Source organism: Ranitomeya imitator, chromosome 1 (genome assembly GCF_032444005.1).
Source record: "Ranitomeya imitator isolate aRanImi1 chromosome 1, aRanImi1.pri, whole genome shotgun sequence".
Lineage (NCBI taxonomy): Eukaryota > Metazoa > Chordata > Amphibia > Anura > Dendrobatidae > Ranitomeya > Ranitomeya imitator.
Genome location: NC_091282.1, coordinates 1,031,620,003 through 1,031,639,373, shown reverse-complemented (window position 1 = coordinate 1,031,639,373; position 19,371 = coordinate 1,031,620,003). Strand labels below are relative to the sequence as shown.

The following is a 19,371-nucleotide window of genomic DNA, read 5'->3' as shown; positions in this document are numbered from 1 at the left end:
CATAGCAAATGTGGTGCCAATATTCAAAAAGGGCTCTAAAAGTGAACCTGGAAATTATAGGCCAGTAAGTCTAACCTCTATTGTTGGTAAAATATTTGAAGGGTTTCTGAGGGATGTTATTCTGGATTATCTCAATGAGAATAACTGTTTAACTCCATATCAGCATGGGTTTATGAGCAATCGCTCCTGTCAAACCAATCTAATCAGTTTTTATGAAGAGGTAAGCTATAGGCTGGACCACGGTGAGTCATTGGACGTGGTATATCTCGATTTTTCCAAAGCGTTTGATACCTTGCCTCACAAGAGGTTGGTACACAAAATGAGAATGCTTGGTCTGGGGGAAAATGTGTGTAAATGGGTTAGTAACTGGCTTAGTGGTAGAAAGCAGAGGGTGGTTATAAATGGTATAGTCTCTAACTGGGTCACTGTGACCAGTGGGGTACCGCAGGGGTCAGTATTGGGACCTGTTCTCTTCAACATATTCATTAATGATCTGGTAGAAGGTTTACACAGTAAAATATCGATATTTGCAGATGATACAAAACTATGTAAAGCAGTTAATACAAGAGAAGATAGTATTCTGCTACAGATGGATCTGGATAAGTTGGAAACTTGGGCTGAAAGGTGGCAGATGAGGTTTAACAATGATAAATGTAAGGTTATACACATGGGAAGAAGGAATCAATATCACCATTACACACTGAATGGGAAACCACTGGGTAAATCTGACAGGGAGAAGGACTTGGGGATCCTAGTTAATGATAAACTTACCTGGAGCAGCCAGTGCCAGGCAGCAGCTGCCAAGGCAAACAGGATCATGGGGTGCATTAAAAGAGGTCTGGATACACATGATGAGAGCATTATACTGCCTCTGTACAAATCCCTAGTTAGACCGCACATGGAGTACTGTGTCCAGTTTTGGGCACCGGTGCTCAGGAAGGATATAATGGAACTAGAGAGAGTACAAAGGAGGGCAACAAAATTAATAAAGGGGATGGGAGAACTACAATACCCAGATAGATTAGCGAAATTAGGATTATTTAGTCTAGAAAAAAGACGACTGAGGGGCGATCTAATAATCATGTATAAGTATATAAGGGGACAATACAAATATCTCGCTGAGGATCTGTTTATACCAAGGAAGGTGACGGGCACAAGGGGGCATTCTTTGCGTCTGGAGGAGAGAAGGTTTTTCCACCAACATAGAAGAGGATTCTTTACTGTTAGGGCAGTGAGAATCTGGAATTGCTTGCCTGAGGAGGTGGTGATGGCGAACTCAGTCGAGGGGTTCAAGAGAGGCCTGGATGTCTTCCTGGAGCAGAACAATATTGTATCATACAATTATTAGGTTCTGTAGAAGGACGTAGATCTGGGTATTTATTATGATGGAATATAGGCTGAACTGGATGGACAAATGTCTTTTTTCGGCCTTACTAACTATGTTACTATGTTACTATGTTAGTTTTCAATGGGGTTCAGGTCTGGAGATTGGGCTGGCCATGACAGGGATTTGATGTGGTGGTTCTTCATCCACACCTTGATTGACCTAGCTGTGTGGCATGACGCATTGTCCTGCTGTAAAAAATAGTCCTTAGAGTTGGGAAACATTGCCTGGAGCAGAAGGAATCAACTGTTTATCCAGGATAACCTTGTATGCGGCTTGATTCATACGTCCTTCGCAAAGATTAACCTGCCCAATTCCAGCCTTGCTGAAGCATGCCCAGATCAACACCTGGTCGTCTAATGGTTACACGGAGACCTGGAGAGACGTACAAGCCACAGTGTCTTGTACCCTCTGTGAAATTTGGTGGAGGATCGGTGATGATCTGGGGATCTTTCAGCAAAGCTGGCATTGGGCAGGTTAATCTTTGCGAAGGACGTATGAATCAAGCCGCATACAAGGTTATCCTGGAAAACAGTTGATTCCTTCTGCTCAAGCAATGTTCCCCAACTCTGGGGACTGGATTTTCCAGCAAGACAATGCGTCATGCCACACAGCTAGGTCAATCAAGGTCTGGATGAAGGACCACCACATCAAATCCCTGTCATGGCCAGCCCAATCTCCAGACCTGAACCCCATTGAAAACCTCTGGAATGTAATCAAGCCATCAAACAAAGAACTGCTTAAATTTTTGCACCAGGAGTGGCATAAGGTAACACCAAGAAGCAGTGTGAAAGACTGGTGGAAAGCATGCCAATACACATGAAAGGTGTGATTAAATATCATGGTTATTCCACAAAATATTGATTTCTGAACTCTTCCTGAGTTAAAACATTAGTATTGTTACTTCTAAATGATTATGAACTTGGTTTGTTTTTGCATTATTTGAAGTCTGCAAGCAATGCATTTTTTTGGTTATTTTGACCATTTCTCATTTTTCAGAAAATAAATACAAAGTATATTGCTTGGAACTTTGGAGACATGTCAGTAGTGTATAGAATAAAAGAACAATTAACAATTAACATTTTACTCAAAAATATACCTATAAAGAGAAAAATCAGACAAATTGAACATTTTGCAGTGGTCTCTTAATTTTTGCCAGAGCTGTATGTGTATGTATATTTAAACACTTACATTTAAATAATAATCATATTTTGATACAGAATTAGATGAATAAATAATTTAGATTTTTTTTCCATTATTTCATATATTTTGATGCCGTATCCTAAGACATTAACATTTTTTAGTAAATCTGTAGGTTTGTTCTTATTTTATTAGAGCCATACTGCAGTGAAACTAGTACTTTTCATGGCTGCTTTCCAAATGATGAAGCCCAGGAGATGCCGTAATATGTGATTGTTTTATTGCTGTAACTACCAGAGCTTGTTAACAGTGCTGTGAAAACAAATGTACTTTTACTTAATTGATAGTCAATCAATTCTATATTAAAATACTATACAACTGTGTGAAATATGGATTGGTGCGGGTTATTGATAAACTTACATTAGATCTTCAAATGCATACTCTAGAATGTGCAGAAAAACCTCTTAAATAAATCCAAGAAATAACAATTTTTAATTTAGAGTTAATTAGATAGTAGAAATATCTTCATTATTTCAGAACAATGACTCAAATGAACATTTTTTTATGTTTTTTTTTTACAAAACCTGTAATAAAAGAAGCATAGGAACACCAGTTATTCTCAGAAATAAAATAAGCTCTGCAAAGTACATATTTTTTTTAGAGAAACATCTGGATACACTTCATATAGTGAGTTGTGATGAGGATGAAATAATCACTGTAAATGTTATTTACAGAATTTATTGCAGGAGCAGGACATTATGAATTTGTTCCATAATTTTTTTCTCTGCCTTTATTTTAATTCAGGATTCACTTGATCGGGGAAAAAGATGTCAAAGATCATCATCGGCAGAAGAATATCAAAGAGCTGTCAAAAGAGGAAACTGCAATGTGAGTTTGCTGTAAATTTGACGTGCATTTTTTTTTTCGGGGAGTATACAAAAGGAGATGAAGACATATCAGATATTCTGGAATCTGCTCGCTGCTTAGGGTAGAATTGTTTTACGGGGATTGTACCTCATGACAAATATGACATTAAAATGTATTTTTATCCCCCCTTATATCCTCGTATGTATGCATTTAATTGATAGCAAATACATATTTTTTATTATTTAGATTTTTTTAAATTCTAATATTTCCAAGAATTTTTTCCTACAAGCATCAGATGACATATCGGTGCATAGAACGTAGATCTTCAGCACACACTGCATTATAAAAAAATCTTGCAGAAAATATAAAGTCCACTGTGAGTGCCAAATTTTAACCCTGTAATGTAATAAGCGCTAATGTATTTGCACAGGTGCTATTAGTGTAATGTTACTGAATCCTTTTATACTTTTGCTACTTTGTAATTCCTACATGACGGAGGAGAGAATAATAAAACACAGTTTTCACTAGTTTACTGTAAAGCCTAGCAAATAAAACTTTTTTTTATTATTAATACAACTTGTTTTTCTTCTACCTATGTCGGCGGACGTCGGGTCGAGCTCTTTTTGCAATCATCATATAGTTTGTGTTGCTATTAACCATACGCTGCCCCCATTGTGCAAGACATTGGGTTCGGCATTTCCACATATACTTACTGCAGCCACTGAGATTTAATAATTCTTCATAAAAAAGGTTAAAAAAAGTTCTAATGAAGTCCTGCACATTATGTACAACTTCACTTTCTAAACTCTGTAAAAGAAACTTTCATATTTAATGGGAAATCATGAATTATTCCATTTATTATCCTCATCCTCCTTTCAAAGACATGATCTGGATAAAAGGCGGGGTGAATAATTTAGAAAAAAAATGAAATGCATTTTTAATGTGAAGGTGCAAACTACAGATTCTCATGACTATTAGCGAGTGCAGAGGAAACAGAATTTTACTTGCAAAACCTCATCAAACCTTAAATTACATGACATACTTCTGTAATAAAATACAGAAGAAAGAAAAGTTTTTTGCACCAGTTGTTTTTATTAATCCTGTAAAGTTGAAAAGTTTGGTGTTTCTACATTGCAGCATTTCTCCGTGAGTTTATGAAATTCCAATGATTCTACTTATCCTATAGGTGCGGTTTTCCAATTTGATAAAAGCCCTATTCATTTGTTTGTCTCATTTCCAGTATGTGATCCGAAAGCCATCATCCCAATGGTGTCATAAAAGATTGAACGTTGGCGTATGCTGAACATGTTTCATTTCCAATATGCAGGGATTAAATTCTCCTGATGTTTGTGAGAGCGTAAGAGAAATCAACATTTCTTGAATAATAGTATACCCTAAAACATGTACAGTTCATAGAATGTGTGTAACTTTTTCATTAAAAACTAATAATCACCTTTTTAATTGTCTGAGCCTGACACTCAGTATCAGTAATAGGACTCATGAACATGGCCGTATAAGTCCATGTTGTACTGATTAGTAAGTAATACAATGCTCTTACACTGCTGTGACCCCCACACAACACCTCTGGGTACTTCCAATTTAACACCATTTACAAAGCTTTTTACTGCTGGATTCATGGAACATAATTGTGGAATCTTTCTTTGCATGCAGTATTACTAAGGTTCAGTATTCTTCCCTAGAACCTTTGTTCATGGAGGTACAGTATGGCGAGCACTCAGAGTGCCTATATTGCTTTAATAGTCACCTGTAGGAACTACATGTACCATACTGGAAACTTCATAGTGAATGTCCATCCTTGAACGCCCTTGAAAGCCATTAAGAAGAAACTGTAATTAGGTTTATAGCTTCTTATTTTTTAGGATATTTGTTTCATTGATTGAGGCTCGGTTTCCGTGATACAGAGCTCCAAATCCGAGGCATAGACATAGATTAAAAAAATAAATAAGTTTCATAATGGCTAACTGCATAACTTGCTAGAGTTTAAGTTGCCATTTTCAAGCAGATTCATCTAATTTGATAAAGTTCCAAATAGTCGATCTACAAGCCACGAATTTCAAAAATGATCCTACCCCCAAAAACGATGTCACACTTCTGCAAAAAAAATCACTTCAAAGTGATGGTCAATAGATGTTTCCCTTTTGTCCAACTTGCTGTCCACTGAACGTGACCAGCAAAGATGCTGAGATGGATTACATAATGGAGCCGTTGTTTCTTTTCTCCTGCTTTTCTGTCTCTTTTGCTGCATACTGGCATAACTAAGAAAAAGGTGGGCCTTTAGTTTGGAAAAAGCAAGTCATGATACAGTGTATGCGAGTGAAAGGAAGTATCTGCTCCTGTTATTTATTATGCTTTGCTTATATAGCGCTATATTCCTCAGCAATGTGCACACATTATCATCACTGAACCCATTGGGGCTCACAATCTATATTCCCTATCAGTATGTCTTTGGAGTATGGGAGGAAACCCAGGGAGAAGACACAAACTCCTTGCAGATGTTGTCCTTGGTGGGATTTGACCCAGGACCCCAGTGCTGCAAGGCTGCAGTACTAACCACTGAGCCACCGTGCTACCGTCCTGTTGTGCTGCTGTTGAAAAGGATCCCCCCAATTAAAAAGGGGTCAAAATGCAAGTTATTGACTTTTAGCATTTTGACAGTTCCTGGACATATTAAACTGTCATGTACAGCATAAGCAGGTTTAACTTCTTTGGATGATGGCTAAGGAACCATGCTTTTCTTCAGGTTTTGCATGTGTCTAAAAATGTGGCACATAAATAAAATGTTTAGTAGGGTAAGTTCACACAGGGGGTTTTTTTGCTTCGGTTTTTTATGCTAATGTTCAGCTGCTTTTTACAGTACCAGCAAAGCCTATGGGTATGTGCACACGTAGAATGCTCCTCTGTGGATTTTTCCGCAGCGGATTTGATAAATCGACAGTGCAAAACCGCTGTTTTTTCCTGCGGATTTATCGCGGTTTCTATTGCGTATTCCGCTGCTGTTTTACATCTGCAGTTTTCTATTGGAGTAGGTGTAAAAACGCTGCGGATTCCGCACAAAGAATTGACATGCTGCGGAAAATAAAAAGCTGCATTTCCGCGCGTTTTTTCCGCAGCATGTGCACTGCAGATTTCGTTTCCTATAGGTTTACATTGTACTGTAAACTCATGGGAAACTGCTGCAGATCCGCAGCTGCGGAAACGCTGCAGATCCGCAGCAAAATCCACAGCGTGTGCACATACCCTATGTGATTTCAGAAATCTCACACACACATTGGTTTTTTGTGTGATCGGTATTTTGTGCTTTGCTGCGTTTTTGGACATAGAGCATGTCACTTCTTTCAGTGTTTTTGCTGCGTTTTTCAGTGTTTTTCACCCATTGACTTGAATGGGTGTTGAAAAAATGCAGCAAAAACACAGGTATCATTATTTGCTGTGTTTTTGCTGCTGAAAATCCAAGGACATTAGTATAGACAAAGACAAAAAATACACACTAAAAACGCACCTAAACATGCGTTTTTGACGCAGCTTCTTTCCTGCCAAGAAGATCAGGTTTTGCTGCAGAAAAAAGCATCACAAACTCCCTGTGTGAACTTACCCTTAAACTCCCAGGACATAGTAAAAATCAATTTACAGTGGGGCAAAAAAGTATTTAGTCAGTCAGCAATAGTGCAAGTTCCACCACTTAAAAAGATGAGAGGCGTCTGTAATTTACATCATAGGTAGACCTCAACTATGGGAGACAAACTGAGAAAAAAAAATCCAGAAAATCACATTGTCTGTTTTTTTTAACATTTTATTTGCATATTATGGTGGAAAATAAGTATTTGGTCAGAAACAAACAATCAAGATTTCTGGCTCTCACAGACCTGTAACTTCTTCTTTAAGAGTCTCCTCTTTCCTCCACTCATTACCTGTAGTAATGGCACCTGTTTAAACTTGTTATCAGTATAAAAAGACACCTGTGCACACCCTCAAACAGTCTGACTCCAAACTCCACTATGGTGAAGACCAACGAGCTGTCAAAGGACACCAGAAACAAAATTGTAGCCCTGCACCAGGCTGGGAAGACTGAATCTGCAATAGCCAACCAGCTTGGAGTGAAGAAATCAACAGTGGGAGCAATAATTAGAAAATGGAAGACATACAAGACCACTGATAATCTCCCTCGATCTGGGGCTCCACGCAAAATCCCACCCCGTGGGGTCAGAATGATCACAAGAACGGTGAGCAAAAATCCCAGAACCACGCGGGGGGACCTAGTGAATGAACTGCAGAGAGCTGGGACCAATGTAACAAGGCCTACCATAAGTAACACACTACGCCACCATGGACTCAGATCCTGCAGTGCCAGACGTGTCCCACTGCTTAAGCCAGTACATGTCCGGGTCCGTCTGAAGTTTGCTAGAGAGCATTTGGATGATCCAGAGGAGTTTTGGGAGAATGTCCTATGGTGTGATGAAACCAAACTGGAACTGTTTGGTAGAAACACAACTTGTCATGTTTGGAGGAAAAAGAATACTGAGTTGCATCCATCAAACACCATACCTACTGTAAAGCATGGTGGTGGAAACATTATGCTTTGGGGCTGTTTCTCTGCAAAGGGGCCAGGAAGATTGATCCGGGTACATGAAAGAATGAATGGGGCCATGTATCGTGAGATTTTGAGTGCAAACCTCCTTCCATTAGCAAGGGCATTGAAGATGAAACGTGGCTGGGTCTTTCAACATGACAATGATCCAAAGCACACCGCCAGGGCAACGAAGGAGTGGCTTCATAAGAAGCATTTCAAGGTCCTGGAGTGGCCTAGCCAGTCTCCAGATCTCAACCCTATAGAAAACCTTTGGAGGGAGTTGAAAGTCCGTGTTGCCAAGCGAAAAGCCAAAAACATCACTGCTCTAGAGGAGATCTGCATGGAGGAATGGGCCAACATACTAACAACAGTGTGTGGCAACCTTGTGAAGACTTACAGAAAACGTTTGACCTCTGTCATTGCCAACAAAGGATATATTATAAAGTATTGAGATGAAATTTTGTTTCTGACCAAATACTTATTTTCCACCATAATATGCAAATAAAATGTTAAAAAAACAGACAATGTGATTTTCTGGATTTTTTTTTCTCAGTTTGTCTCCCATAGTTGAGGTCTACCTATGATGTAAATTACAGACGCCTCTCATCTTTTTAAGTGGTGGATCTTACACTATTGCTGACTGACTAAATACTTTTTTGCCCCACTGTATATCCCTGTCACATCATGGCTGGCTATTTTTTTTCAAAAAACTGCACAGATTTTTGACTACATTGGTGCAGTTTCTCACTGCTGTTAGCAGCCCCGCTCTCTTGACTTTCCTATTATTATTATTGTTATTATTGTTTATATTTACAGATATCACTTAGTGATATAACAAACATATATATACCGTATATACTCGAGTATAAGCCGAGATTTTCAGCCCATTTTTTTGGGCTGAAAGTCCCCCTCTCGGCTTATACTCGAGTCATATACCCAGGGGTCGGCAGGTGAGGGGGAGCGGGGGCTGTGTAGTTATACTTACCTGCTCCGGCGCGGTCCCTGCAGTCCCTGGCTTCCCCGGCGCAGCAGATTCTTCCTGTACTGAGTGGTCACATGATACCGCTCATTACAGAAATGAATAGGCGGCTCCACCTCCCATAGGGGAGGAGCCGCATATTCATTGCTGTAAATGATCGGTAACTGTGACCGCTCAATTACAGGAAGAAGCTGCAGCGCCGGGGAAGCCAGGGACTGCAGGGACTGCGCCGGAGCAGGTAAGTATACGGGGAGGGCAGCGCTGCGCGATATTTACCTGCTCCTCGCTCCGGTGCGGCTCCGTCTGCAGCGTCCTCTGGCAGTGACGCTCAGGTCAGAGGACGCGGTGACGTAGTCAGTGCGCGCCCTCTGCTGAGCGTCAGTGCTGGAGACGGAGCCACACGAGGAGCAGGTAAATATTGAAAGCGCCGGCGTCCTGAGCAAGAGAGGTGAGTATGTGATTTTTTTTTTTATTGCAGCACCAGCAGCAGCATTATATATGGCACAGCTTTATAAGGAGCATCTATGGGTCCATAATCAACGGTGCAGAGCATTATATGTGGCACAGCTTTCTATGGAGCATCTATGGGGCCATAATCAACGGTACAGAGCATTCTATATGGCACAGTTGTATACGGAGCATCTATGGGCAATAATGAACGGTATGGAGCATCTATTTTTATTTTTGAAATTTACCAGTAGCTGCTGCATTTTCCACCCTAGGCTTATACTCGAGTCAATAAGTTTTCCCAGTTTTTTGTGGCAAAATTAGGGGGGTCGGCTTATACTCGGGTCGGCTTATACTCGAGTATATACGTATGTATATAAATATATATATATATATATATATATGTATATATATATATATATATATATGTATACATACATACATACAGCTGAAAAGTTTACATACCCCAGCAGAATTTTTGCTTTCTTGGCCTTTTTTCAGAGAATATGAATGATAACGCCAAAGCTTTTCTCATGGTTAGTGGTTGGGTGAAGCCATTTATTGTCAAACTACTGTGTTTTCTCTTTTTAAATCATAATGACAACAGTGAGAAAACAGGCATCTGAATGAGGCTTAAATGTCATTTCATTTTTTTTAATAGAGTTAAGATGATTTGTTTTATCTTTTTAAAGAAAAGTGTTTATTTAACCACTTAATGGAATCCTCATCACTTAATTCACTGCTCAAGTTTGTCTTCAGTTCCAAACTTAACTCCTTCACCTCCGGAGCTTTTTTGGTTTTGCATTTTCGTTTTTCGCTCCCCTTCTTTCCAGAGCCATAACTTTTTTTATTTTTCCATCAATATGGCCATGTGAGGGCTTATTTTTTTGCTGGACGAGTTACATTTTTGAATGACACCATTGCTTTTACCATGTCGTGTACTGGAAAACAGGAAAAACATTCCAAGGGCGGTAAAATTACACAAAAAAGTGCAATCCCACACTTGTTTTTTTGTTTGGCTTTTTTACTAGGTCCACTAAATGCTAAAACTGACCTGCCATTGTGATTCTCCAAGTCATTACGAGTTCATAGACACCAAACATGTCTAGGTTCTTTTATCTGAGTTGTGAAAAAAAATTCCAGCTTTGTTAAAAAAAAAAGAAAAAAATTGCGCCATTTTCCGATACCCATATCATTTTCATTTTTCGTGATCTCGGGTTGGGTGAGGGCTTAGTTTTTGCGTGCCGAGCTGACGTTTTTATTGATAACATTTTGGTGCAGATATGATCTTTTGATCGCCCGTTATTGCATTTTAATGCAATGTCATGGCGACCAAAAAAAACATAATTTGGGCGTTTTGACTTTTTCTCGCAATGCCGTTTAGCGATCAGGTTAATCCTTTTTTTTAATGATAGATCGGGCGATTCTGAATGCGGCGACACCAAATATGTGTAGGTTTGATTTTATTTCTATTGTTTTATTTTGAATGGGGGAAAAAACTTTTATATTTTTTTTTTTTTTTAATATTTTTAAAAACTTTTTTTTAACTTTTGGCCCAAAGGAGACTAGAAGCTGCCATAGCACGATCGGCTCTGCTACATAGAGGCGATGGTCAGATCGCCTCTATGTAGGAGAATTGCTGACTTGCTATGAGCTCCGACCACTGGGTGGCGCTCACAGCAGTCTGGCACTGACAACCATAGAGATTTCCAGGAGACCCCAGGTTGTCGTGCCAACACATCGGTTCCCCGCGATCACGTGACGCAGGTCACCAGTGTGCGTATTTCTGGCGCGATTGCTGGAAGCGCCATTTAAATGCCGCTGTCAGAGTTTGACAGAGGCATTTAACTAATTAATAGCTGCAGGTGGATCGCAATTCCACCCTCGGCTTTTGCGGGCACATGTCAGCTGTTCAAAACAGCTGACATGTCCCAGGAAAGATGTGGGCTCACTGCCGGAGCCCACATCAAAGGGAGGGAGACCGACATCGGCGTACTATTACGCCCAATGTCGGTAAGGGGTTGATTCATGATGCCCTCAGTCACTTTTGCTACACTTAGAGTGCCTTAATAATAAGCTGCAATCGGCCCTGGCGTCTTTTCTAGGTCCCCAGGGATGACAACACTGAATCCTCTAGTTCCTACCGGAAAACTAGGTGACCTGATCACATACGGAAACATGCTTTGATCATTCCTTACTCACTTTTGCACCAGGTGGACCAAAGTGTTAAACACCCGAGATCAGACGTTCCTCCAGTTCTGGACATTTGACAAGCGGCTAGGTTATCATTACACTCTACAGCCTGCGCTCTGATATAACAACGGACCCCTGTGTAACATTTAGTCTGCAGTGTGGTAAAAACATAGAGATTATAGAGGCATGTTAACCCATATGAAGATTAAAAGGAGTTTCCAGGTTTAATATATTGATGACCATCTGGCTATTTTAGAGATACATGAAGAAGCAGCAATAAATCAGTCACAAAGACTGAAAGTTGAAGACTGTGCCCCTTTCTCAAACAGCCATAAGAAGCATTGACATTAGAAATAGTGATTTTCAGAGGAATTTGTGCCAATGGGTATTTTTTCAGTACAATTGGGGCAGTAAACTCATAACATAAGTGCAATGAATATCACATTTATTTGCATTTATTTGTCTTCTATTCTTTTTATAGAATGAATTACAATCCTCTGCATTCTGTACTGATTTTTCCATTATATCACGTTTGTTTTAGTCAGATGGAAATTACCGTAGACATGTTTTCATCTTGATAACACCTTTTTCTAAGAAAATATATATTCATTTTTTTTGTTATATAAATAACATTAGACTTTTTTCATCATAAATCCTTTTTTTTCTCGGAAGATATTCCTTTTGTTTTTGCTTTTGCTACTACTTAGACTATTAGATATACGTTCATGCCTCTATAGGACATCATTTGCGCCTTCAGATGCTGCAGTTTTCTGTGGTTTCCAGTAGATGCCCCCAGAGACCATTCAACCTGTCTGTTGCTTACATGAAACCTCTGACATTTCCTTTCCTTGTGAATATTGGTAATAGATTTCTTCTGATCGATCTTCGATGATGCTTTTTAGGATAATTCTTCCTGTAGAGCACTGCCAGTTGAGTTTTTTTATATTACAAAAACATAAGCTCACCTAGATGCTTGTCATACTGGATTCAGCAGAGCTGAATTTGCCACTTAGCTGTTTATTTTTCCAATACTCTGTAATAATATACTATTCTAATATTATTTACTGGTTTACCCACAATTTGATATTATTACAGTGAGTTGTACCAAGGGACAAACTTTCCTCCATTACACTACTTATAATAATAACAACAATAATCTTTATTTATATAGCACCAACATATTCCACAGCGCTTTACAGTTTAACAGTTTCAAAACACAAGTCATAAGTAACAATGTTAACAATACAATAATTAAAGCAAAATAAGACGACCCTGCTCATGAGAGCTTACAATCTATAATGAGGTGGGGGAGATACAAGGTACAGGTGTGTATTTACAATAATGTGTATACAATGAAGGTCCAAACATCTTGAGGGATAGATGGAGATAGTGAATGAGCTACACACACACACTTACACATAAAATGACTTTGATTAGTGAATGTGATAGGCCACTATGAACAAATGCATTTTGAGGGAGCACCTGAAACTATGCAAATTGTGGATAGTCCTAATTTCTTGGGGTAGAGCATTCCAGAGGATTGGTGCAGTGTGGGAGAAGTCTTGGAGTCGGGAGTGGGAGGTACGGATTAGTGCCGAGGTTAGTCGAAAGTCATTTGCAGGACGCAGCGATCGGTTAGGCCGATACAGAAATGAGGGAAGAGACGTAGGTGGGTGTTTCACTGTGGAGAGCTTTGTGGGTGAAAACAAGTACTTTGAATTGGATCCTATAATGAATTGGCAGCCAATGTAAGTACTGGCGAAGAGCGGACATATCCGAGTACCGATTAGCCAGATGGATGACCCTGGCTGCTGCATTAAGGATGGACTGGAGAGGGGAAAGTCGAGTAACAGGGAGGCCAATTAATAGAGCATTGCAGTAGTCCAGGCGGGAGTGGATCAAAGCGACAGTGAGGGTTTTTGTTTCCATGGTGAGAAGAGAGCGGATTCTAGAGATGCTCTTTAGGTGTAAGCATCACGAGCGGGCAAGAGAATGTATATGTGATGTGAAGGAGAGATTGGTGTCAAACATAAAACCCAGACTGCTCAACTGCTGCCGGGGTGTTATTATGGTGCCACCAATGGAGAGCGAAATGTCAGATTTATGGAGGTTAGTAGACGGTGGGAGCAGAAGAAGTTCAGTTTTGGAAACGTTGAATTTCAGATAGAGCGGACATGATGTTGGAGACTGCGGATAGACAGTCACTGGCATTCTGTAGTACATCAGGGGTAAGGTCAGGGGTTGACGTGTATAGTTGTTTGTCATCAGCATAAAGATGGTACTGAAAGCCAAATCTGCTGATGGTCTGTCCAATTGGGGCCGTGTAGAGAGAGAGAGAAGGGGGCCAAGGACTGAGCCCTGATGTACCCCGACAGCGAGAGGAAGAGGAGATGTCATGGAGCTAGCAAACAAAACACTGAAGGAGCAGTCAGTGAGATAGGAAGACAACCAGGAGAGAGCAGTGTTCTTAATGCCTAGTGACTGGAGCCTAGAGAGTAGGAGATGGTGGTTAACAGTGTCAAAAGCTGCAGAAAGGTCAAGAAGAATGAGCAGAGAGTGGTCACCATTACATTTTGCTGTCAGAAGGTCGTCACTTTGATGAGTGCAGTTTCTGTCGAGAGTAGGGGGCGGAAGCCGGACTGTGAAGGGTCTAGGAGGGAGTGAATGGAGAGGTAACGGGTAAGGTAGGAGTAGACTAGGCGCTCCAAGAGTTTATTGATGAAGGGGAGATTGGAGACTGGTCTGTAGTTATTTGTGCAGGATGGGTCGAGAGCGGGTTTCTTTAGTAATAGAGTAACGATAGAGTGTTTGAAAGAGGATGGGAAAATGCCCGAGGACAGGGAGAGATTTAAGATTGTAGTTAGGTGAGTTGTGATGACAGGAGAGAGTGACTGGAGGAGATGTGAGGGAATGGGGTCAGTAGTGCATGTAGTCAGACGAGAAGAAGAGCGGATTCTGGAGACTTCTTCTGTGATGGGATCAAATGTGGAAAGTGAGCCAGGGGAAATGCAGGGAGGGATGGGAGTCACACCTCTTAGTGGTTGGGAGCGGATTTCCTGACGGATTTTATCTATTTTCTTTATAAAGTGGAAGGCCAGGTAATCACCAAAAATGTCTGTGATAGGGGCTTGTGCTTTTGGCCTGAGGAGGGAGTGAAAGGTGTCAAAAAGTTTCTTGGGGTTGCTGGTGAGTGAGGAGATCAGAATGGTTAAGTAGTTCTCTTTGGCGAGGTGAAGGGCAGAGTTATAGGTTCTTAAAGGGAATCCGTCACCCCAAAATTGGCCTATAAACTAAGCCCACTGGCATCAGGGGCTTATCTACAGCATTCTGTAATGCTGTAGATAAGCCCCCAATGTAACCTGAAAGATAAGCAAAACAGGTTATATTATATTCACCCAGGGGCGGTCCCAGTGCAGTCCGGTCCGATGGGTGTCGCGGTCCGGGTCCAGCGCCTCCCATCTTCATACGCTGTTGTCCTCTTCTTTTCTTCCTGCCGCGGCCCCTGCGCAGGCATACTTTGTCTCCCCATTTGAGGGCAGAGCAAAGTACTGCAGTGCGTAGGCGCAGGGAAATGTCAGAGAGGCCTGGCGCCTGCGCACAGCAGGAGCCGCGGTAGAAAGACAAGAAGAGGACGTCATCATATGAAGATGGGAGGTGCTGGACCTGGACCGCGACGCCCATCGGACCCGGACCGCAGTGGGACCGCCCCTAGGAGAGTATAATATAACCTTTTTTTCTTATCTTTTAGCATACATTGGGGCTTATTTACAGCATTATAGAATGCTGGAGATAAGCCCCTGATGGCGGTGGCCTTAGTTTATAGGCCAATTTTGGGGTGACAGATTCCCTTTAACATAGGTTTGAAGTGGATGAAGTCTTCTGGTGCGCGAGTTTTCCTCCATAAACGTTAAGCACTCCTAGAGCATTGCTGGAGAAGTTGAGTTTGCGATGTGAGCCAGGGCTGTTTTACTTGGTGTTTGGAGGTTCTGAGGGTGAGGGGTGGTTCTTGCTTCTAAGAGTGTCATTGTAGTGGTGTACAGCCAGATCAGGACAGGAAAAAAGAGGAGATTGGGGACAGTGATGAGTGTAGGGAGTCTGAAAGTGTATGAGGGTTAATGGCTTGTAGATTTCTGAATGTGTGGTAGGTAGGAGTGTGCTGGGGTGGGCGAGGATTTGTGAGCATGAAGGAGCGAATTTTGTGGTCAGAGAGGGGAAGCGGTGAGTTGAGATTGAACAGAGAAGACAAAGACCAGGTCAAGGGTGTTACCGTCTTTATGTGTTTCAGAGGTTGAAAGCTGTGAGAGGCCTAGAGAAGTGGTTAGTGATATAAGCTGAGATGCAGATGTGGAAGTGGGGCTGTTAATGGGGATGTTGAAGTCTCCCAAGATAAGGGTTGGTAGCTCTGAGGACATCAAGTGCGGCAGCCAGGCTGAGATGTGGTCAAGGAAGTGGGTGGGTGAGCTTGAGGGCCGGTATATGACCACTACTCTGAGGGAGAGGGGACGGAAGAGCCTGATGGTGTGGACCTCAAAAGAAGGGAATGAGATTGATGGAGCTGGGGGGGATGACCTGGAAAGTGCATTGTGGGGACAGGAGTATGCCGACTCCACCACCAAGTCTGTTTGTGGGTCTCGCGGAATGGGGGAATTGTAAGTCACCATGGGAAATGGCAGCAGGGGAGATAGTGTCAGAGTCCTGAATCCAGGTTTCAGTGAGGGCCAACAGATTCAGAGAGTTGTTCAGAAAGTAATTGTGCAGGAAAGGAAGTTTGTTACATACAGACTGTGGATTCCAGAGGGCACAATTGAAAGAAGGAGATGAAGGTAGGGTACTGAAGGTACTTGTAAGTCATCCAATACTAATCTATGTATATGAATTTCAATCGTCTATTTGGTTATGCGAATTCATGTATAGCTGGACCATTAGGAATCGTGCACACAGCCATATTACTCTGTGTTCACACATGGAATCGGCAACACAAATCTGCAGCCAGTCTTCAATGTGTGAACATGGCATTACAGTTCTTCTTTGGACAGAGCCGTAAAAGGATTCCTCTATGTGAGCATAAGACCTTAGTGAATCTAATTCTAGAGGGTTACTCAGAGGCATGCAGATAATATTTTTGGCAGATTTGTACCAATCAGACAAGAAAAGAAATGTATCAAATCAATTTTGGACTAACATAGATATACATCCATTGTCTATATGTATACTTTTGGACACCCTGTATTGAGCGAAAAGAAATGTGGAAGTCTGCATCTGAGTGTCCGCCACCAGTAGGCGTATACTTGAAAATTATGTAATTCACTCTGTCAGCACCATTATAGTCCATGGCCCCGTTGGCACATACGTCCGAATCCCATGTTACATGGATCATACTATAGTTGCATAAAAAATTGTACATTGAAGCACAAAAGTTCTTTTAGTGAACGCATTTATGATGAAAACAATACATACAATCATGGCAGAAATTGTTGGCAAAAATTGTTCCAGAAAATGAAATATTTTGCCCAGAAAATTATTGCAGTTACACTTGTTTTGTTATACACATGTTTGTTTCCTTTGTGTGTATTAGAACAACACGAAAAAAAACAAAGAAAAAAATGCAAATTGGACACAATTTCACACTAAACCCCAAATTGGTTCTATGTAATCACCTAGAAGCTTGTAGTCTAGTACTATTACACTGGTTAGCCAATAGTACTTAGTTAAATTTCCAACCATTTTATGTTAGGAGTTAAGTAAAATTATTTTTACACTAAACATCTGATCCTGATTTTTTTTTTTTTTTTTTTTTTTTACAATTTGAGGCAGTTATTAACAATTCAAAATAAGTATGCAATCTGCCAAGTTCTAAAGTAAAGTGCTATAAATTAAAATTTATCTTTGCTTAAATCCTCATTGAGTATAATGATCTCACTAGTAGAGGTCGACCATAATCACATATTTTGATCAGTATTTTATCAGCGATTGTAAGCCATAATTTGTAGCAGAGCTTACAGAGAGAGAAACTATAATGAAAAGATTTGTTCAATGTTTTCGAGCTACTCCTGGTTTTGGATTTCAATGGGAATGCCACATTGCTGGTCATGCAAGTTCTTAAAGCTGGGAAAAAAATACATGTCACTTTCTTTGATGTGGATTCCGTTAAGAATACAAAACCCAGCTAGTTTTTCTCTCCTGATCTTGAGTGTCAATCAACTGGATCAACTGTGATTTTATACACAGAATAGCTTTTGTCCATATTTTTTGTATGAGTCATTAACATACTTGTGCAAGTTAATAATGCCCCCATCCCTCTTTTCTGAGCACTAAACTAATGTAATTCTTGTAGGCCAAGATTCATTAAGGTGTTTACTTCAAAAAGTCTCAACATTTTTATGCAACATGGGATTGCGCACAAAAATGTTATAACTTTTACCTTTTTCACACCATTTTTGTCCAGCTGCGCCAACGTGGTGGAGCTCGGGCAGGACGGGGATGAGGTAATGCCAACCCATGTCATTTATGATTAGTAGTGGCATGCCTTACACAAGAAATCTTAGTCCAGTCTCGACTGATTCATTAAATGGCCGTACACCAATTTATTGAGACAGGCGTTTACAACTTAATGAATCGGGCTTTAATCTTTCCTCATAACTAAATTCCTCCATGTCCCTAACTCCAAGGCATCCTTTCTATGAACTTTTACCCAGAACTGAACTGTATATCATATATAAGATCGTACTAATGCTTTGTAAAGTGGTAGTATTGCTATAGTATTATGTCGCTGTCTCCCAAGTCCATGCCTCTTTTAGCACATGACGGTGCCCTGCTGGCCTTAGAATCTGCTGACATTGCATTTTGTTATTTAGTTCGCGATCCACAAGTACATCTAGATCCTTTTCTACAAGTGACTCTCCTAGTTTTACTCTCCCTACAACCTATGATGCCCGGATGTTACTAGTGCAACACTTTACAACTTTACATTTATCCACATTGAACCTTACGTACCAAGTGGGTGCTCAGACACTTACTTTATCTAAGTCAGCCTGTACCTTATGAACAACTTCCATAGACTGCACCATATAACAGTTTAGTGTCATCTGCAAAAATAGGAACAACACTATTGCTCCAATCTTTTATATAATGAATAAATAAGTTATACACTAGCGAACCCAACATTAAACCTTGAAGTACACCGGAGACTATTCAGAGTAGCAGTTGTTATTCACAATTCTCTGGGTGTAGTCTTTGAAACAATTTTTAATACAATTAGAAACCATATATTCTAAACCTATAGAGTTTACCCATTAATCGTGTATGTAGACAGTGTGAAATTTCTTTACAAAGTCTGAAAATACTATATGCACAACTACCCCTCTGTCCAGGTTTCTTCTCACCTCTTCAAAATGTGTTATGTTACTTTGACTTCTGTTCTTAGAAAAACCATGTTTGCAATCACTTAAAATGTTATTTTGTTACCACATACTTCTGTATTGTCTGTTACAACTCCCTCAAACATTTTTCACACAATAATTAACTGGGAAAGAACTGAAACTCTTTTTGAAAATGGGCACCACATTAGCTTTGTACAAGTTGCTCGGGCCAGAACCATTCACTAGAGAGTCTCTAAAGGGGACACAGCAATAACTTACTAACTTGTGGATGCAGCCCATCTGGGCCTTGTTCACATCTCTTTTATGTCACTTAGCTTGGACCATATCCAAATTTGGTCACTAAGTAAATTAGTTGATGTATTAAGGTCACTGGGATTGGTTACAACAGTGAGGC

At 40.5% G+C, this 19,371-nt stretch overlaps 1 protein-coding gene across 2 annotated transcripts in view; it reads left to right on the top strand.

Moving 5' to 3' along the window:
• TTC29 (tetratricopeptide repeat domain 29) overlaps window positions 1-19,371 on the top strand; it is a 358,654-nt gene that overhangs the window by 32,453 nt on the left and 306,830 nt on the right. For both annotated transcript variants that reach the window (XM_069744036.1, XM_069744037.1), the window contains exon 3: window positions 3,329-3,412. In XM_069744036.1, coding sequence (XP_069600137.1) covers window positions 3,329-3,412 — 84 coding nt within the window. The remainder of the gene's footprint in view (window positions 1-3,328; window positions 3,413-19,371) is intronic.